The sequence below is a fragment of the Agelaius phoeniceus genome, chromosome 14 (assembly GCF_051311805.1).
Source record: "Agelaius phoeniceus isolate bAgePho1 chromosome 14, bAgePho1.hap1, whole genome shotgun sequence".
Lineage (NCBI taxonomy): Eukaryota > Metazoa > Chordata > Aves > Passeriformes > Icteridae > Agelaius > Agelaius phoeniceus.
Genome location: NC_135278.1, coordinates 16573079 through 16593051, shown reverse-complemented (window position 1 = coordinate 16593051; position 19973 = coordinate 16573079). Strand labels below are relative to the sequence as shown.

Here is a 19973-nt window from a genome sequence, read left to right as displayed (position 1 = left end):
TTCTCTGGGAGAAGGCTTTTCCTGCACACCTCAGCAGCATCCCTTGGAGCTGCTCTCCCACTCTGATTCTAATTCACATTTTCTCCTCAGCTCTGACTTCACCAGGAGTTTAGATCTAAAATTTCTGGAAGAAAATCTGCATTTAAAAAAAAAATTTCTTTGTTTCTAAACGTATTTAATGCTTTCTCATACTTCTCTTTGGGCAAAACCTTAATACCCCAGCAGCATTAATTAACAAAACCTCCTCATGACCAGAGCAGCCTCCTCATGACCCTGCTGACAAAGTGGTGGGTGCATTGCAGCATCCACTCAGTGTTTGGCAGTGCCAAGCTGACATCTGGGCACGTTGAACATCTCAAACACCAGTGGGGAAATAAAGCTGTGGCAGATTTGCTTTCTGATGGGTGCAAAAGGGAGGCCCAGGAGGATGGAGGGGGGGTTTGGGTGTTTTGTGGCTTTTTTCCACATCCCCAGGATTATTGTTCCTGATATTTTATTTCGGTGTTAAGGATGGACTGATCTGCATATGGCTCCCATCACAAAACATATGCAAGCCAGACAGCCAGGGTGGCTTGACCTCTTCCATATGTGTAGGAAAAGAAGCTCTGAGCAATCTGCTGACTGGGGATGCTGTGATAAACAAACAAGAGCAAAGGATGGCAGGAGACGTTTCCTCCAAAACCATACTGGACCGTGATCTGCTGACTTCTAAATAGGATTGGCAATTCCTGCCTGCAGGAGTCATTAGGAGCCTGCTGCTGTTGCTCCCCAGCGTGCACTGGGCTACTGTTGATGTGTTCTGTCCCAGAAATACCTAAATCACACCCAAATTCCTCTCTGCATTCCCAGTTACCAATCCAGGGAACTCCAGTGGCAAGGATAAAGCATCTCAAGTGTTTGCTGTAAAGTTCAGTGCTCTTTTTTCATCTTTCTCTGCAGTGTCTAAAGGAGCTGTACATGTATAATGCACTGTTTAATAACCACAAACCTTTATTATTCATTACCAAAACCTTGTGATCAATTAAACTTTGCTATTTATTTCATAACAGCTTTGTCTAAGAACCAACCATCCAACCCTAGAAAGCCTCATTTCCTCATTTTTTTAAGTTTCTCTTAAAATGAATTTTAAGGCAGAAATGTAAGATTACAGAGAAAAAGAGATTCAGTACATAACACAAAATTAGAATTTGAATCAATGATTCATTATTAAAAATTCAGGGGATAAACTATAAGCTGGTCTTGGAAATCTTACATCAACACTGACCCTCTCACTTGGGTCAGATATTTAACTTAGATCCCTGCAGAAGCAGTAGCTCCACATGAAAACCACCCCAATTCTGGAGAAATGTTCCACATGTTCATAACAATTCAGAGCAGCATATAGAAATTAAATTAGTAACAAGATTCGTTTGAATGGGCATTAATGAGAGGATGAAAAAAGTTCATTTATCTATTTGGATTGTGAATTTGCTGAAGGCTGCTCAAGCAACTCAGTCAACAACAGTGACATGAATATGCATGTGCATGCTCAGATATTTGCATGCAGATGAATTTATCCCTGACAATAACTGATCACAGATAATTACTCAGGAATTCAGGCAGCTCATAGACACTGATAATGTAACACAGTGGCATGAAAAATATCTTACCAGGAATTTATGAAAGAAAACGCTCCTTGCAAATTAGAAAAGCAATTATTTGGTAGGGAAAAATGACCTCTTTTTGAACTTTCACTGAGCTACTCCCTGTATTTCCTTGGCACAGAGACTCTACAGGGTATAGTGCTTGCTACCATGCATTGCAGGGGACAGATTTCCAATCAGATTGATTTGAAAAGGGAAAAAGGGAACTGGTGCTTTCTGCAAGGGAAAGAAGTTTTTGCAAATGAAAGAAACAATGAATAAGGGCAACATAGTCCTTTCCAGTGGAAAGAAAGAGAAAGTCTTAGAAAAAAAAATTAAAAGCTAATTTTAAATGTTCATAATATTGTTTATACCTAAATATCTGAAATACCATTTAAGAAATTGTGCAATTATTTTTCATTAAAAGACTAAGAATTACCAGTGTATTTCATGTAGATTGTTAGAAAGAACAATTTATTTGATGGTTAAGACTTTCAGCACCTGAATAAACCAAGGAAATATCTGTCTATCACTGAGTTCTCGGGTTATCTTAAAGAAATTTAAATTTTGTTAGTGTAAAAACACTTTTTCCATTTACAGGGGAGAAGCTTATCTCTTCCTGCACTAGTGTGTATTATTCTTCCTTTTTGTTCTAAAAATAGACTCCTCTATGCTCTATAATCTAATATTCCCCTCCTATTTAACATAATTACCTAGGACTGAATCAATATTCCATTAGCTGGGTGCAGTCAATGGGCTGTCCCTCAGTGCCTGCAGCATTCCGAGGGTTCAGGCACAGATCTTCATCCACGCTGCTTTAGCATCCTCTGGAAGGAGTAAAAAACATTTTGGGGAGCAGTGGTGATGCCTCAGGTGTTGGCTTTTATATTTCTCAGATTCTGTGCTGCTTTAGTGTGTGGGTCTGGGCTTCATGTTATGGGATGGTGAGCTCTGTGCACAGAGCAGGGAGACAAAACAATTCCTGCTCCAGCTGGGGACCAAGGACAAATGATCCAAATCTCAGCCCAAGAGCACAAACACCGTGGGCTGGAGAGAGAAAAACAAGCAGGGTGGGACTGGATGGGCTAAAGCTGGAATGGGACAATTAACTCCAAAATGCAAAACTTATAAAAGTGTCAGACCTTGTGACTCATTGTGCATTTTGGGACCATTTTGGTTAATCTTGGGTGCAGCCCTGGCTGGGCTCTTGTGCTGCCCAAGGTGGATCCATTGAGGCCTCCTGAAAAATCCCTATTTTATTCTTGAATTCCATCTAGCCTCTGTTCTAGGGCAGCCTTCACAAGGCAGCAGTTCCACTGAAAAGGATTCATTTCCATGGTCTGCATCCTCTTCCTTCCCCTTTCTCCACGTGGCTCCCAGGACACCTGCACAGCCCCTCTGAGTGTCCCTGGCCCAGGGCTGGTGCCTCTCCCCAAGGATGAGGAGAATTTTCTCCCAGAATGTCACTCTGGGACCTTCTCAGCACTGGCAGGAATCCTCGTGGACTCAATTCCATTGATTTAGGCTGGGATTAGACAAAACTCTCAAAACTGAGAGGTGCTGTGGGGGTGGACCAGGCAACACAGCCACAGGAAACCTCACCTGCCTGGAGAATGACTCCCATGGGGATGGTTCTCCCACCCAAATAAAGTCGGGAATTCACACAGCTCTGGTAAAGACCTTTCATAAAGCTGCCAAGCCAAGATTATCAACCTCAGCTGGCTAATAGACTTAAATTATATATTAAAATGTTTCATGCAGGAGTGTACAATTAAGTGTTGCTATGATGCAATAGACCCAAACCCTCTGCTGGTTTCTGACCGAGCACAAAGCCCTCGGTGCTCCAAGCCATGATTTTAGAAAACCAATATTTTCCTTTCATATGCCCCACTTGAACTCTTATTTCTGTGTTTGCAATAAAAGATCAGAGTGAAAGACTTACCACCCCAGAATTTAGAATTTAAAATTACTCAGCTCAATTCCTCCATGAAAGATTGGTGTTTTAGAGGCATTTTTATGAAACCAAAGCAAACTTTGCAGCATCTGGATTTTTATGCTTTACTCGGAAATTTTTTTGTAAGATTTGCATGTATTTGATTAAAAGAAATGTAGACATCCAGCAACACATTTTATCATGAGTAAGAGATGAAAATATTACAAGCATCCTTCTTTCTAATTCCTTTAGTGTAGAAAGAAAATGATGGAAAAGAAAATGTGAATGGTCTGCTGCACAATTTGTTCATGTGTCACTGCAAGGCTGTTCCATACACTTCACATTGAGATTCTAGAAGAGCAATAATTCATATTAATTAATTGGACATGTCAATTCTAATTGTTCCACAAAGGCTGGGTGAGCATCCTTAGGAGACCACAAGGGATCTCCATGTTGCTGCAGAAAAATCAAGTATCCAAATCTTGGCTAGTCTGAGGCTGGGGACTCAGGAGAGCTTACACGGAGCAATTTAGGTTAAAATTAAGGTTAAAACATTAAAGTTGGCATTTCTGTTTCTGCTCTCCGCAGGTATTGGCAGAGTGGATTATTGTGCAGGAAAGGATGCCTGTGAAACCCAGAGGAATCAAAGCACAAGAAGCAATGGACAGTCCCTTAACAGTGCACCATGCCATGCTGGGGCAGCTGGTGTCAACAGAAACACCATGAACTGGAACAGGGTGTTGCTATAAAGGTTTTTCTTTTATCCCTGTGCAGAGAAAATGTCCATTTCTTTATCCCCAGCAGTGACTGGGATCAATCAAGCCTTGGACACCCAGAAGGGCTGAAATTACAAAACAATCTCTGACTTCCAGTTCCAAGCCTCAAGGGAAATCAAAATTATGTCAGAAATGAGTGTTCCATTAATATCTTCTAAACCAGGGATAGAAGAACATATGGAAATTATAATATAATACTATTATATTACCCAACATGGGTTAAAGTGAATTTCAGCCCTAATGCCCTGCCCTACAGAGTTGCACACACGTGGTTTTTAACCCCAGCTCATTACCTGCCTATTCATTTGCATGAATTTCTACTCCTGCATTGGCCTAATAAGTAGCAATACAATTTAATTGCAATTATTCTGGGGGGCTGCTCTCTGCCAGTGAGTGACAGGAACTCACAGCAGGAAAAGGAATGAAAGGTTCAGGATCAGAATACCACAGAGCTTACCCAGACACAGAATCAACATGAAATGCAATAATGGATTATTATAAATGGATTCTTTTATAAATTTCTAAATGGAAATAAGTACATTTCTTTCTCAGAAGCATTCACCAGCCAAGTCTGTCAGGGATTGGGATTCTCATTCTCACTGCTACTTAAACAGATGCATTTTTAGAGGAAAATTACAAGCTTTGGAACAGGTTTAACACTTTGAATAGAACATGTTTCTCCCTATTTTGTGAAAAAGAATTATTGTGTGACAAGAGGAAACCTCTCAACTATGTCAAAAGACAGGAAAAACAGAAGTTTCTTTCCTCTCACTTGCCTGCTAACACTGTCTTGCTCCAGAGGCAAATGATGTGCAAAAATTCAAGTAATTAGCAGCAATCAACACAGCAAATTTGTATTTTTCCTGGTTTTTTAACCTAAACAAAACCATAATTAGGAAGAATCCAGAAATAGCCTGAAGTCATTTATCTGAAGCTTGATAACCCAATATCATTTTTTGTGGGCAGGAATTAGATGTGGTCTCCTGGATTTCAGCTGCCCTGCATTCCCCTTTGGACTGTGTGCAGGAGCTGAAATTGGAATAAAATGCAGCCAACATCCTTTCTGCTATTTCTACTTTATGCACCTCCTATTATGGCAAGGGATGAAATTCTCCCTGGAACACCTGAACAGGACCATTTCCAGCTTGGCCACAGGATAAACACACATCCCATAACCAGAGGGATCTGGGCCTTCATCAGAGGTTGTGTGGCCATGGCTGCTGTGCATGGTGATAAATTCAGAGAGGATAAAGGTCTCCAGAGAGTCCAAGCCTAAGTTTCTAATGTATTTAACACAAAAACACAAATCCAAAAGTCAATTTTGTCCTAAATTCCTTTTGTAACAACCCTGTGCTTGGGTACCTCTGAAAATTTTGCTTGCTGCACTTTTGTACCAGCACTGCTGGGGCTGCTGCAGTACCCAAAATATTCCTGCTGTGTGTTACTGTGGATCAACTGGTGTGGAATCAGTGGTCCTTGAAGAGAACCCTGAGAAGACATCAAGAAAAATTCCCCTTTACTTTGTTCTTTGCTTAGATCAGCTCCCAGGTGCCTTTAGCCTGGTGATTTTAGGAAGGATTTCATTTTGGTGGTTACTCGACACAAATAATTTGTAATTACATCCAGACTTCTCCAGCACACCTTAGAAAAATCATGAAACTTTGACTCTTCTGTCTTACTCTCCCCAGTAGAACAGAAGAGTCAAGCACACACCTGTAAAATCTCAGGATTTTAGGCTACTCTGAAGTGTTTGCACAAATTTAATTATCCTCCTTCAATATCCTCATCCTAAGAGAAATCTGAAAATGCCAAAATTGTCAACAGACTTTTAAAAAGGAAAAAAAAAACCCAAAAAACAAACCCATACCCAGACAATCCTTAAAATCAGTTATTTTCCCAAGTTCCATGATTTGAAAGGCTAAGAATGAAGCTGCTAATTAGACTAATCAAAAGACGATACACATGTTCTAATATGTGCAATAATTAACCCACTCAATTCAACAGCATTAATTCAATGTTTTGGCACAGCACAATAAATAGCACTGGACTGCCAAAAGCTGAACTTCTTTTCCAGTTGAAATTAATAAAACTCTCTGGATTCATACATGTTTGTGGAGACAAAAATAATTTGTGTGCCAGGTTCCTCATTCCACTGAGGAGATGGAATCTCTTCATCTCTCACCAAGAGGGATGACATTCCATTCCAAAAAAATGAGATTTATTTCCACCTACTCAAGCATCAGTATATATATAAAATGAAGATTTTAGTCTAGAATAATTACCTTTGAATATTTCCTGAAATATGGGTGGAAAAGAAGTATTTGATGCATAGAATGACTTGTTAAATGTGAAACTTGTTCACAAATCAGATGAAGTAAGAAAAAATACTTCCTAACATACTTGCAAAATTGACAAATCAAAAGTTGAGTATTAGCAGAATGAAAAATTAAAAGGGTCTCAAGAGAGATCATTGTAGGTGTGGCCATTAAAATGGTATTAATTTAGGAAAAACTTGAATAATTTTAATTCAGAAGAACAATGTTATCAATAAATACAGAGGCAGCTATGAAAGACTTCACCTTCACCATGAGTGCTTCAAAATAAATCACTGCAAATTGCTTTCCCCCCGACCAACAAATTCCTATTGTTGGAATTTTCTTAGGGAGATGCTTAATAAAGAAAGATGTTAGAAAAAATTATAGGGGGGAAAATTTGTTTGGTAGCCGTGTCCCATATATTATTTTAAAAACTCCAACTAATTATAAAAATAAAATAAATTCCTGCAGTTGTTGTAAACATGTTGACCATGGTGACTTTGTTGTGCCTCCTGGTGGAAACCCACCCTGCCTGGATTGTGGCCTTGCAGAAACTGCAGACAAAGTTTCTAATCTTTATTTCTCCTTGAAATTTCTCCCCAGCACAAGGCCTTATTTCACAAGTTGAATGCCTGTGAATTAACAGTACTTTTAATTACTTGAGATACAATCTCTGTTGGAGCATTCTTTTCATTTCCCATTCATTTTGCATCCTTCCATTATCAGTCTTTCTTCCCTGTTTATATTTTAATTCGTGCAGGCTTTAACAATATACTGACTCCAATACTGTCCTAATTAAATTAAATTTACTTGCAGACTTGAACAGCAAGCCATGTCGACCTCAAAATTATTCCTTTTTCTTGCTTCCAGTATACTTTACTCTCTATCAAAAAGTTCTTTTCCCCAGACCCTGCTACTTTTGCAGATTCAGCCTCTCTGCAACAAGTCCTCCAATAGATATCCCAATTAATATTTCAACTTCAATAAAGTTACAGTCCAAATTCAAGTGGCCCACAATTTTTAGTTCCTAAATGTTATTTAGGTCACTTCAAATAAATAATTGCAGAGCAGTTTCTGACCACCCTAGCAAGAAAGGACTTTGATGTTCCAGATTGGACTTTTTCCCCACAGCCATCATTCCCAATTTTCTTCATAATTAAAGCACAACTCAAAACTGCCTCTCCAGAATGGTCAAAGAACTGAAGCTGAAAGTAAAGCTCACCTGTGACTTTGCATTTCATAGCACATGAATTCACCCCTCAGCAAGCCCCAGATAGTGCCTGCACTTCCTTTCCTACAGAGAAAGTTCCTCTCACCTTTTGCACTCTGATTTTACCCTTTCATAAAGGAGATTATTTTAACATTTGAAATTATTTAACTTTCAGGTAAAATACATACACTTCTATATCACCATATTGCATGGGAGGACTGAATACTCTTATTATCCCCTTTTCAGATTTTCATTTTTTTCTTTCCCACATCTTCCAGTGTGGAATCTTTTCTAGCCAGGATTCTCATATGAATTTCCTATCTGAACTCAGCTTGCTTTCAAAAGAAAAGTGGATGTCAAAATCATGTCAAGGGCTGATGCACAACATAACAAATCCTCCCTGCCTTTAATAATTTACATTTGGAATCTGGCTAATAGGTGGTTTGGGAAGAATAAAAAACAAGAGTTTACTCCTTTAGTTTTAGTTTCTTCTTGAATTAGAACTTTCTTCACAGGTCAACATTTGGTTCTGGGGGTGTTCTCCAGTGCTTGCATCTCTGGAACTGCAGCTGAGGCACCATTCTTGGTGTAACCCCACCAAAAGCCCAGGCACCATTCTTGGTGTAACCCCACCAAAAGCCCTGGCACCATTCTTGGTGTAACCCCACCAAAACCCCAGGCACCATTCTTGGTGTAACCCCACCAAAACCCCAGGCACCATTCTTGGTGCAACCCCACCAAAACCCCACCAAAAGCCCAGTGCCCATCCACAAAAGCAGCTGCCCTAAGACCCTCAGGACAGGCACATTCCAGCGTGTCCCAGGGGCTGCAGCTCCCCCAGTCCCATTTCCCTGGGTTTCCTGGAGCAGCAGAGCTGTTCTGCAGTAACCCCTGCCCAGTGGGAATTCCTGACCACCCTGAGCTTTCCTGGGGGGTTTCTCCAGGGAAGATTTCTCCTGCTCCCACAGCCCACCCTGCAGGGATGGACTGCAGATCCTGCTGAGGCTGCCTGGGGGAAATGGGTCATGAACTTGGGCTCTGCCCTCCGCCAACCAGAAATCAATCCAGAAATCCATGCAGGGAAAAAAAATCAATGTTCATTGACACAGCCCAGGCAGGGCAAGAGCAGGGCAGGGATGGGGCAGAGACAGGAGCAGAGACCCAGATCCACTGGGGGCACACCAGGATGGACAGAGGGACAGAGCAAAGTGCTGATGGTGCCTCCCCTCCACAGGTAGGATTTTAAGACCGGATTGTTGGAATTGGTGCTTCCCTGCTCTTTTTTCCATAAAAAAGTTGAAAATAAAATTCAAGTATTTATATTTATGAACGTACAAATGGAGCTTGTGCTCTGCACCTGTCCATATTTCCAACACACATTAAAGAAGGCATTAAATTACTGATTCCTGACTGCCTGGGGCTCTGTTTTACCTGCCCATAAACTCTATTGAATTTGTAATGCAATTCAGTGAATCGGGGCAAAATTACGTATTCCATAAGACATTCTGATTTCAATAATTTCCTATATGTCAACTCCTGTTCAGTGGCATAAACAAAATAGAGATACTCTTTAGCCCCTTTAAAAATTATATTTAAAATAAGATATTTCCTCAGGTTTTTGCACTAGCTGTTCTAAAAATCCATATCAGTGAGCAGTTCTGAGTCACAATTTTTTCTGGTTGCTTGGCCAGCAGTCAGACATTAGTGCAACAATCTATTAATTTTTCAAGAGTAGCACAGAACAAGAAAACAATAGTGATATTTTAGAAATGTATTTCAACTCATAAAGGCAGCATTAGCTCTCCTCTTATTCAATTATTGCCATTATTTAAAATAATTAAAATGAGATTCTTAATAATGCTTTTCGATTACATGGATCCAAATCCTAATAAAGGAGTACAGATTTAAAATAGATTTTCTACTGAGTCTGGTAAAACTTTTCTGTGATCCTACAAGAATTGAAGAAGATGATGTACAGAGAGCCAAGGAGAAATGTCAGAGGCAGGAGAACACCCCCAGGAGCAAAGCTGCAGGCAGCAGAAAAGCACATGGAACAGGCAGGGAGAGAAACATTTAGAAGCAGGAAAAAAAAAAGAAAAAGGCATTTTAGAGCCAGAGTGAGAAAGGAAGAGAAAGGGCAGAAAAGCAGGAGGCAAAATAAATGATACCAGGAGCTGGAAAATCCCCATCCTGCCTCAAAAGGAAAAGTAAGGTCAGGAGGCAGCACAGCGAGAGCTGCACCATTGACCAGCAGCAAGAGGTACATTTTCTGTGCTTAAAAAAAGAAAAAAATCACAATAAAAGAGTCAGCAGGGCCCTCCTCAGGGACACACTGGGCTGAAGGGAGATGCTTTCCCAGAGGGGGCTGCTGTGTCAGGGCACAGAGGGCTCTGCTGGGGTGACACAGAGTGACACAGGGGCTCTGCTGACTCCTGGGTGTGGGACACAGGGTGGCCAGGGAAAAGCTCCCCAGTTTGGGGTCAGGAGTACCCAAAAGGCCCTGGCTGTTGGGGTCTGCAGCACACACCTGCCCCTAGAGCATTCCCCTGCTCCTGCAGCACACACCTGCCCCTAAAGCATTCCCCTTCTCCTGCAGCACACACCTGCCCCTAAAGCATCCCCCTGCTCCTGCAGCACACACCTGCCCCTAAAGCATCTCCCTGCTCCTGCAGCACACACTGCCCCTAAAGCATTCCCCTGCTCCTGCAGCACACACCTGCCCCTAAAGCATCTCCCTGCTCCTGCAGCACACACCTGTCCCTAAAGCATTCCCCTGCTCCTGCAGCACACACTGCCCCTAAAGCATCTCCCTGATCCTGCAGCACACACCTGCCCCTAAAGCATCTCCCTGCTCCTGCAGCACACACTGCCCCTAAAGCATTCCCCTGCTCCTGCAGCACACACTGCCCCTAAAGCATCTCCCTGCTCCTGCAGCACACACCTGCCCCTAAAGCATCTCCCTGCTCCTGCAGCCCCCACTGCCCCTAAAGCATCTCCCTGCTCCTACAGCCCACACTGCCCCTAAAGCATCTCCCTGCTCCTGCAGCCCCCACTGCCCCTAAAGCATCTCCCTGCTCCTACAGCACACACTGTCCCTAAAGCATCTCCCTGCTCCTACAGCACACCCTGCCCCTAAAGCATTCCCCTGCTCCTGCAGCACACACTGCCCCTAAAGCATCTCCCTGCTCCTGCAGCACACACCTGCCCCTAAAGCATCCCCCTGCTCTGAAAAAGTTGTTTCATTTGGAGGGGCAGATCTCAAGGCACACCAAGGCTGTTTTGTTATTCGAGGTACAGGAAAGAAGATGAATAATAAGAGGTACTTAATTTTTTTTTTTCCCCCAGATCAAGTGCATTTTTGCCTCACTTTTTCCTATCTTACTTCTATGTGCCAGTTTTCCTCTTGGAAACAATTTCTCTTTATCAAAGTCCCACAGGATACTCCAGTTATTCAAAAGCAGAACTCCTGATAAAGAAGTAAAATACTATGATTGTCAGGTGTCACCTATGTAATTTTATTATTTTGTGTTTTAATATTTTCGATATTCTTCCACATATCCACCTACAGGAACAGAAGTAATTGTTGTCTTTAGAATTAAGTTAATGCATCACATTTTATTAGCTGGTAGGAATAAAATAGTAGAGGAAAAAAGAATTTTTTGATATCAAATACTTTGCTAAGAGTTTAACCAAATTAGTAACCTAGTAATTAATACTATGAACAAATAATGTCCTTCCAAGAGCTTGTAGGTTGCTGAAAAAACCCAAACCCAACTTTTAGTCGACACACGTGTCTGTCGACTGTGGATAAAGTCAATTTTACCACTCCAGTCTCATCTTAAAGCTCATTTTAAACAATCTTCCAGTCTAATTAGCATTCCCTTCTGGCTGTGTGGTACCATCCCTCTGAATGCTGGCATGGTTAAACCACTCAGGTCTACTTGGTTCAGTGCAGTGTGGCAAATGTCAGTGAAATATGAGGGCATATGGCACATAATTACAGAACCATATGGATGCCAGGAGTGATAGTCAGCAGCATTTGAATGCAGGACCAAGAAAGTCAGAGGAAAAGCAATCAAAGACCATCAGACATAATCATTAAATGGATAAATATAGTTTCTGTGCAGCTGAGAGAAGCCAGGACATGTCTGTCCTTTACTGAAGCAAAGGCTGTGTGAGCGTGTGGCCGTAGAGGAATCTCTACATTATTTTTAGTTTGGTTTGGTTTAGTATTTTAGTTTTTAGTTTGGTTTGTAAATTTATAAACAGAGCTGACCAAGGTGAGTGATGCAAGGAGTCTCTTACCAATGCACAGAGCAGATCCACTGCTTCCAGGATCAGCTCCTGGTGGCCAATGCGAGTCACCCCCAGCTCCTCCAGCTCCTGGTGAGTGATGTGCAGCAGCTGCTCCCCATTGATCTTCTCTCTCTCAAAGTTCTTGATGTATTGTTGGAGGCAATCATCGAGGCCTGGTTAGAAAAGCCAACAGCACAGATTCAGGGAGAGGAGAAAAACCCAAGGAAACAGTTCTGTAAGCTCAGAAATTTCTTGGGAGTGCAAGCATGCTTCCTTGTTTGGGGCTGTTATGGAAAGCATGCAATGAAAATCATAATTTAACTTCGATAACCCAGCACAAGTTGCTAAAGAGAGAAGTTTATATCACTGATGTTATTTTCAACATTTTTAAACATTTTAATAGTAATTCAAAACCTTCATGGAGACAAGGGAAGGACAAAGCAGCACAGAGAGTGGCATTATAAAAAACCTTTTTCTCGTGATGTCACAAAGACCTAAATATAAGTTTATCTTATGATTAGGAACAAATTCTTCCTGTAACTCTTCCAGGACTCTTCAAGGTCATAGAGTTTGACAGTCCCTGATCAGGAAGAGTTTTTCAGGCTCAGTAACCACCCATACTGACTCTGCTACAACCACTGCCAATTCTCACCCCAGATTATCCAGATTTCTGAATCCAAACACCACAAAAATGGTTTTGTTACAACACCTCCAACTAAGAACACAATTTTACCCATGCACAAGGAAATGTTCCATTTCACCCTGAAACTTGATAGGGAGAGAATAATATTTTGTTTCTCAGACCAGAGAAGAAACTGATTAAGGACGCTGAAAGATTTTTCTTCCCCCAAATCTGTTTCTAAACCACACATGCCTTGAATTTCCAGCCAGAACAATGAGTTGAACACAGGGATCTACTGCTGAAAGCTACATAAGGTCCCTCAGAGGTGCCTCAAGGACTGTCAGATTCAACAGAAATCTGATGTGCACATGATGTTCTAGAGAGCTACAAAATGCACCTCCAATAACTCCATCTCCCAAGGAAAGTAAAACTCATTCTCAGTTATTTGCCCTGCAGTGATGCAGGTAAATCCAAAATCCATAAAATTACAGAGATCCAGAAAGGACAGAAATAACCAACTTGGGCATTTATGACAGAGCTTTGAAATGTAATTTCTGCACACAACCATTATCAAATAGACTTTGAGTTTGCAGAGCAACTGAGACAAAGAGTTCTGACACCTTGGATGGGTGTGCTGGGTGTCCCCACTCTGCACCCCAACAGCACAGCTCAGGTGGGACAAAAGGACTGAGATGAGAAGGGAACAAACCAAAGTGTTTGTCCTCACTCAGTAAACACAAGGGGACACATGCAGTTCCATTTAATTAACTCTTCTCTCAACACAATCCAATTATGTGCTCTGCAAACCCATAGTCCTGAGTTATGTTATAGATAAAGCTCATTTACCAAGTCAAGTGCACAGCTTTGTGTTCACTTACACCTATGTCCCATACAAAGCTAGTTCAGTGATAAAAATGTCATATTTTATGGTGTAATTCGAAAGCATGAGGTAGTTTGGGAGATTTTTAAAGCTCAAATCAGCAGTCTGTAACTAATACCTAAACCTTTTCTCTATTCTAGAATGGTCTGCAAATAGGAAACAACTTCTTTGCATCTGTTCATTATTTTTAATGATCTCATGAATGATTTTACATAAGTATAGTTGAGTTCAATTGGCTGAGTCACTCCAAATTCTCTGTTTATTATTTAACATTTTAAACTCCAAGCTGTTGCACATTTCTGTTCCCTCTTGCTCCAGAACAATTCTTAAAACCATTTTAGAGCAAAAATTCCTAACCCCACACCTCCCAGATTTGCTTTTAGTGGACATTGCCCCAAAACTCATGGAAAAAGTCCCAAAACTGCTACTAGATATTATCTTCAACAAAAGCAAATTAATTTAAAAATTTAGGATCAGTGGCCCCAACAAGCATTTGTAGCATTAAGAGAGATTTAGGAAAATCCAAGTGAATGTGCCACTGTGAGAAGTGTGCAGTCAGATGTATTAAACCTGCCTTTGTGCCAGGGAGAATGTATGACAGCAGAGCAAAATATCAAATTTGTATTATTTGTGCTGCTCTGTAATAGCTCCCCAGGGCACCTTTACAAGGCATTTACTTACTGGTGCAAACAGTGTGGCAGTTGACAAGAGAATATAGAAATATATCATTAAAGGGCCAGGCTGTCTCACAGAATGACAGCACTTAATAAATACACACCAAAAAAGAGAGATTTGCCCATTGCTCTCTGCTTTTCTGTCTCTCTGGGAGCCAAGTACTGAAATGTGAAACATTCCAAAGCAGGAATTCAGCATCAGGAAAATCATCTTTATTTTCAGGGCTCCAATTGTTTTTACATGAAAAGATCCCAGATGAAATTAGAAAGGGTACAGAACGAGCTCATGTTGACTCACCCAAACCAAATGAAATATTTATTTCCTCGAGCCTCTCAGGTCTCATTAGTGCTCTTTATGCATTTTCCCTCAACATCATTTCTGTTTACAGATAAGTATTAAAGCAGTTCAGATTCATAACTGAAGAAAGAAGGGGTTTTAGCTCTGCTTAGATGTAGGTAAATAAAATTAACCCATTGGTCCCAAGATACACAACATCAGTGTCAGGCAAGAAACACAGAAATTTGCAGTTCTCTTGCTGCACATTCTTATTTTATTTGCATGCATTTTGTAACTAACCAACATCTCCTTCAGAGTACAATAAAGTGACTGAAGAAACATTGTTTAAACATGGATGTTTTACTTTCAAGTCAAGGCTTAACACCCATGATGAGAAAATTACAGTTGGGGGTTGGAGAATTTTTATTTCTCCAACCCAGATGGGCTCAAGGAGTTAACTCACTCTAACAGAAAATCAATGAAGGTTGAAGACATTTACTAATCTCTCAGTGTTGTTTGAGAGGACAAGAAAAAAGGAGTTATCCATCAGCCCAATGCTGACTGAGTCAGCTGGGAAGCAGCTCTGGCTGAACATTGCATTGAAAGCTGTATAAACCCTTGTGCTGGGAAAATGAGGGAAACCAGGGAAAACATCCCATAAACCACATCCACCTGAAAACTCTGACATTTTCCTGCTGGATGGTTGGATGCCATGATCTCAAAGGTCTTTCCAACCTAAAAAATTCTATGATTTCATAGTCTCTCTTTCCATTTTTAGGCTTAAAAAAAATCATATTGAATCCACATGGCCTAGGAAAACTTTGTCTCCATATTCAAAGAGCAGAGGAAAGGAAGCAACTCTGATATGTTGACTGCAAACTTATTTTGCAAATAGAGCATCTAAAGTCAAAGTCAAGAAAACATGAATAAAAAGGAGTTAGAAAATAGAAAATTGTTAGGGAGAAAGGGCAGGAAAAGAAGATCCAGTCAGCTTGAAAATGTTTATTTTTAGAAATGCATAATTAAGGAAAAAGGAATAATTGAAACAGAAAACAAAGCAAAGCCCTAAAAATATCTCTAAATCTGATTTAGGTACTCAGAGCAAACATTACAGAAGAGATGCCACATATTGTGGGCAATAAGGTTCACTGAGATTAAAATGAATCTTTCCATCTGTGTCAACAAATGGCAGGTTTGGTTTCCATTAAAAGCACAAACATTGCTGCCCTGTTATGCAAACATCTGTCCCTTTCCCTCCACTGTTGGACAGAGATATTGAAAATATTACCATTATTTATTAAAATATCTGTCCCTTCCCCTCTGCACTGGACAGAGACAGTGAAAATATTACCAATATTGTAAAAATGACTGTAAAATGAATGAAGAGAAAGCCCAAGGTGTTGCCTTTTTTACAGGAATGGCACAGCCAGCACAGCTCTCACAGGAGGAGAACTGCAGGAGCAGCAACTCTGTCACATGTGATCCATCCCAGAAGAATTCCTAAGTTTAAAATCTGTAATTTCAAACTTTTCATCAATCTCTCCATCACTTACAGGCATTTACTCACTTCTCCTTTTTTCCTATATTTCAACAGACTTTTGCAACTTACTGAAAACTACTCTGCCTTTTTAATCTCTCCTAAAGAAATCCTGCCCAAAGGATGAGCTTGTTGCTGCTCCATGAGAATTCCCAGGGGAAAATGCAGCAGCTGGCAGGAGCAGCAAAGCCTGGCTGTGAAAGGGGGGTCAGGGCAGGGCAGGTCCTGCCAGCTCTGCCTGGCACAGACACAGCAGAGGAGGGGATGCAAAACAGCCCCTCTGGTAGGAAAATGCAGTGTTGATTTTAGGTTTTAGGGTGAAAAAGAAGGAAATCAGTTGGTGGGAAGGCAATGACCGGTCCTGGCTTCAGCCCTGCTGCAAGAGGGGTGAGAGCCTCTCTCCCATTGAGGGTCTGACAACGTATTCAATGGTTCTCCTGATCAAAACCATATCTAGAAATTAAAAAGTACACAGCACAACACTAAACTCCCATTTGCACAAAGGCCTATAAATAAGTATAGTATAGAATCTGAATATAATATAGAATAAATATAACAAAGAATCTCAGAAGTGTCTGTGGGATCCAAAGGACAAAAGCTGAAAGTTGATGGGATGGTTTGTTTGCTCAGAAGAATTACACTTTGGCCTGCCAAGACAAATTAATAACCTATTAATGTGCCTCATTTGACTATTAAGAGCTAGAAAACAGCACTATCTCTGGTCTTGCAGAATGATGACTTGTGAAAAATCAACAGATCAAAGTGAAACAGGAACAAATATCAATTTTCTAATGTTGATTTGCTGTTTCTGGACTTGCAAGTCTAGAAAATCGGCTCTTCACTCATAGGAAATGTAAAATCTCTCACTACTGTGCTGGAAATTCTCTGATTAATTGGGGAAGGCAGCATGAACTTCTGCTCCTGTCACAACCTTCAGTTTATATATGCAGATCTGCTTAAATACATCCAGCATTTAACAGCATCCACAGGCTCAGTCCAAGTGTAATTTTTAAAGAAAGCAAAAAAAAAAAAAAGTTGGGTTTGGTGTTTGTTTTGTTTTTTTGGTTTTTTTTTTTAAACCAGGGATATATTCCATATAAAGCAATATTCAGCAGCTAGCTCGAAAGATCTGGAAGGAATTGACTGGCTGGCTGAGAGACTGGAGTGAATTCATGCCTTTTCCTAAATGCAATTTTATTGAATACACACATCAATTCAGCCGTGTTCTTGATCAAAACCCCTTTGATTTATTACCCTGGGCTCAGGCACAGTGGAGCCTTTCCAATTCTTACGTAACTTGTAACAAGGAAAATCATCAGGTGGGTATTTTTGCCAGTGACGTTCGAAAGCTTTTTAAGAATTATTCAGTCCAAATAAAGAAAAGGCATAATCCTCAGGGCCATGTTCACACTAAGCTGACTCTCAAATACCAGATATTTGTTCTTAAGCTCTTCAGGAGGAAAAATCAAAACTATTTAGAGCGTCAAGAGAAAAGTATCTTCATACTACCACAATTCAGAACGAGACAGATGGAACGGGTTTGAAAACACCAAGCCTGGAATATTTCAGGCCTCAACTCTCCTAAACTACAGAGTATATTTGAAATCTAAGGATTGCAATACTTTGCATCTTTAAGCCTACAGTCACAAACCTGACCTAGAGAAATACAGTAGCTAGATGACAGAATTTCGCCAAAAAAAGTGCATTTAAAATCGCAACATAGCGATTTTAAATGTAGAAGAAATTCACAGCAGAAATTCACCACCACAGAAAAGGACAAAAAAAAATTCCAATTGTTGTGAAAAGAAGAATGCCTCAATTCTGGCTTTATGTGACCTTTGAATGCTTGACTGTGCACGTAGAATGTGTTTAAACGTTGCTTCCCGGCTGAGTTTCCTCTGCGTCACTGCGATATTCACAGGGATACAGATGGATGTTTTAGATGCAAATACAGGCAGACTTGTGCTGCTTGAATTTACAGATCCTCATCTGCATGAACAGGAACTGGGGCGGGATGAGCACCCTGAATTGATGCTTCCCAGGCACCAACTGACACCAAAAGCGTTGGCTGCCATTCCAGGCTGCAGCGTGGGTGGAACCGCACTGGGCATAAACTCTCCACTGGTGTCAGGCCACTGCTGCAGGCTGGGCAGTCCATGAGCTGCTGCCCTTGCTCCATTCTCTCTCCTGAGGGTGTCAGATCCACAGGAGCACCAGGATCTGCCCTGTCCAAGCCCCCTGCAGACACTCTCAGCTCCAGGATCCAGCTGGGCTCTCGACAGCTGGAGCACTTCTGCATTTCTGGCCCTTCATTCCTGCTCCTCATCCTCATCCTGCAGCTGTCCCTGCCTCAACTGTGCCAGCCACAAGAACCCTCTCCCCCTCTTAGCACAAAATTCTGGGGATTCTTCCCCTAAAAAACCCTGAATATCTTCAACTCCCTTCATTCACTGCCAGCTCCCATTTCCCCATATCCCATTTTTTCTCCTTCCACGCTGCCACTCTTATTTTCCATGTGTGAAAAATAAGAGCTTGTCAGCTCTGCCTCCTCTGTAACCAGCAGGGAAGCAGATTTGGGAGAGCATGAGCTGGAAACTTCCAACCTTGCTCCTCTTCTCTCCCCAGACCAGGTCACAGCTCCACTCACAGATCCCACTCACAAAGGGACAAACGCCTCAGGGAACAGAAAAATCCACAGCACATTCCTGAGTACCCTTGTTATTCCCCTCCAAAGTTCCTCCTCCAAATCAGGACAAACACCACTGTCCCCTCTCCACAGTGCATGTCTGAGACACAGACCAGCCTCCCAAATTCTACTCCATAAGCAAAACCAGTGGAGGTACCCCTTCACCTCCTTCATTATTTTATTTTTAGTATGGCTAAAGCAAGGGGCTTTCCCATAATCTCAGTGCCTATAAGTCCAAGATCTTTCCAGCAGCAATTTTCCAAGATAACTGTGTTATCAAGACAAAAGCTGGGCTCAAATGATCAATATTTTAAGAATTCACAGCAGCTGAGAAGGTTCTGTAAGGGGATGTGTCAAGCAATATTAATAGCAAACGAACAAACTGCTGAACTAATAAAATTTGATTTAATGCTATGCCATCACCCTTAAATTGACATTCATATATATGAAGTAAATGACTTTATATAGCTCTGCCTTCATTACCTATGAATGAATAATAGGAAGTGAAGCCATTCTAACTTTGTTCTCAGCATTTGACAGGTGCCGTGGAGCTGTGGGATTACCACGGAAGTCATAAACAGCATTTTCAGGAAGCTTGCTGGAACCAGACCTGACCACAAAGAGGTTTCTGGAAGAGAAGTGTCATGCACAGAGAATGGATCACATTCTCAGGCCCAAGTGCTCCTTGCTGCCACATTTCCCAACAATTTAACCAGTGCTGTTACTGAGGAACTTCCCATAAAAGTGACAAAACCCAGAAGCGTCTTAATTAGCTCTGTGTGCTAATGAAAATCTACATCTTTCCTTAGCTTCATTAATTTTCTCCTTGATGAAGACATAACCACAGCCCCCAGTCATTCCTGAAGCAGCATGGCTGAGGGATGACCTGGAAGTGCTCATGAGCCTCCAGGTCCTTCAGACCTCCCATGTAATTAATGAAATTATTCCACATTCCAGAGAGTCTGAGCTGAGGACACTGGGACCCTGAATTTGTTATGTTTATTTTAAAAGAGAAATGCTTTGGCCCAGTGCAAGGCAAATTTGCTGCACTGGACTATGTAAACACAGCTTTATTTTTTTGGGTCAGTGTTTGATGGGAGCCTGTCCTGACAGAAGTGCTGGTGCCAGCACAGACATCCTGGAAT

At 41.2% G+C, this 19973-nt stretch overlaps 1 protein-coding gene across 2 annotated transcripts in view; it reads right to left on the bottom strand.

Annotated features, from left to right (window-relative positions):
- LOC129125755 (connector enhancer of kinase suppressor of ras 2-like) overlaps positions 1-19973 on the bottom strand; it is a 175980-nt gene that overhangs the window by 100380 nt on the left and 55627 nt on the right. For both annotated transcript variants that reach the window (XM_077185925.1, XM_077185926.1), the window contains exon 3: positions 12162-12325. In XM_077185925.1, coding sequence (XP_077042040.1) covers positions 12162-12325 — 164 coding nt within the window. The remainder of the gene's footprint in view (positions 1-12161; positions 12326-19973) is intronic.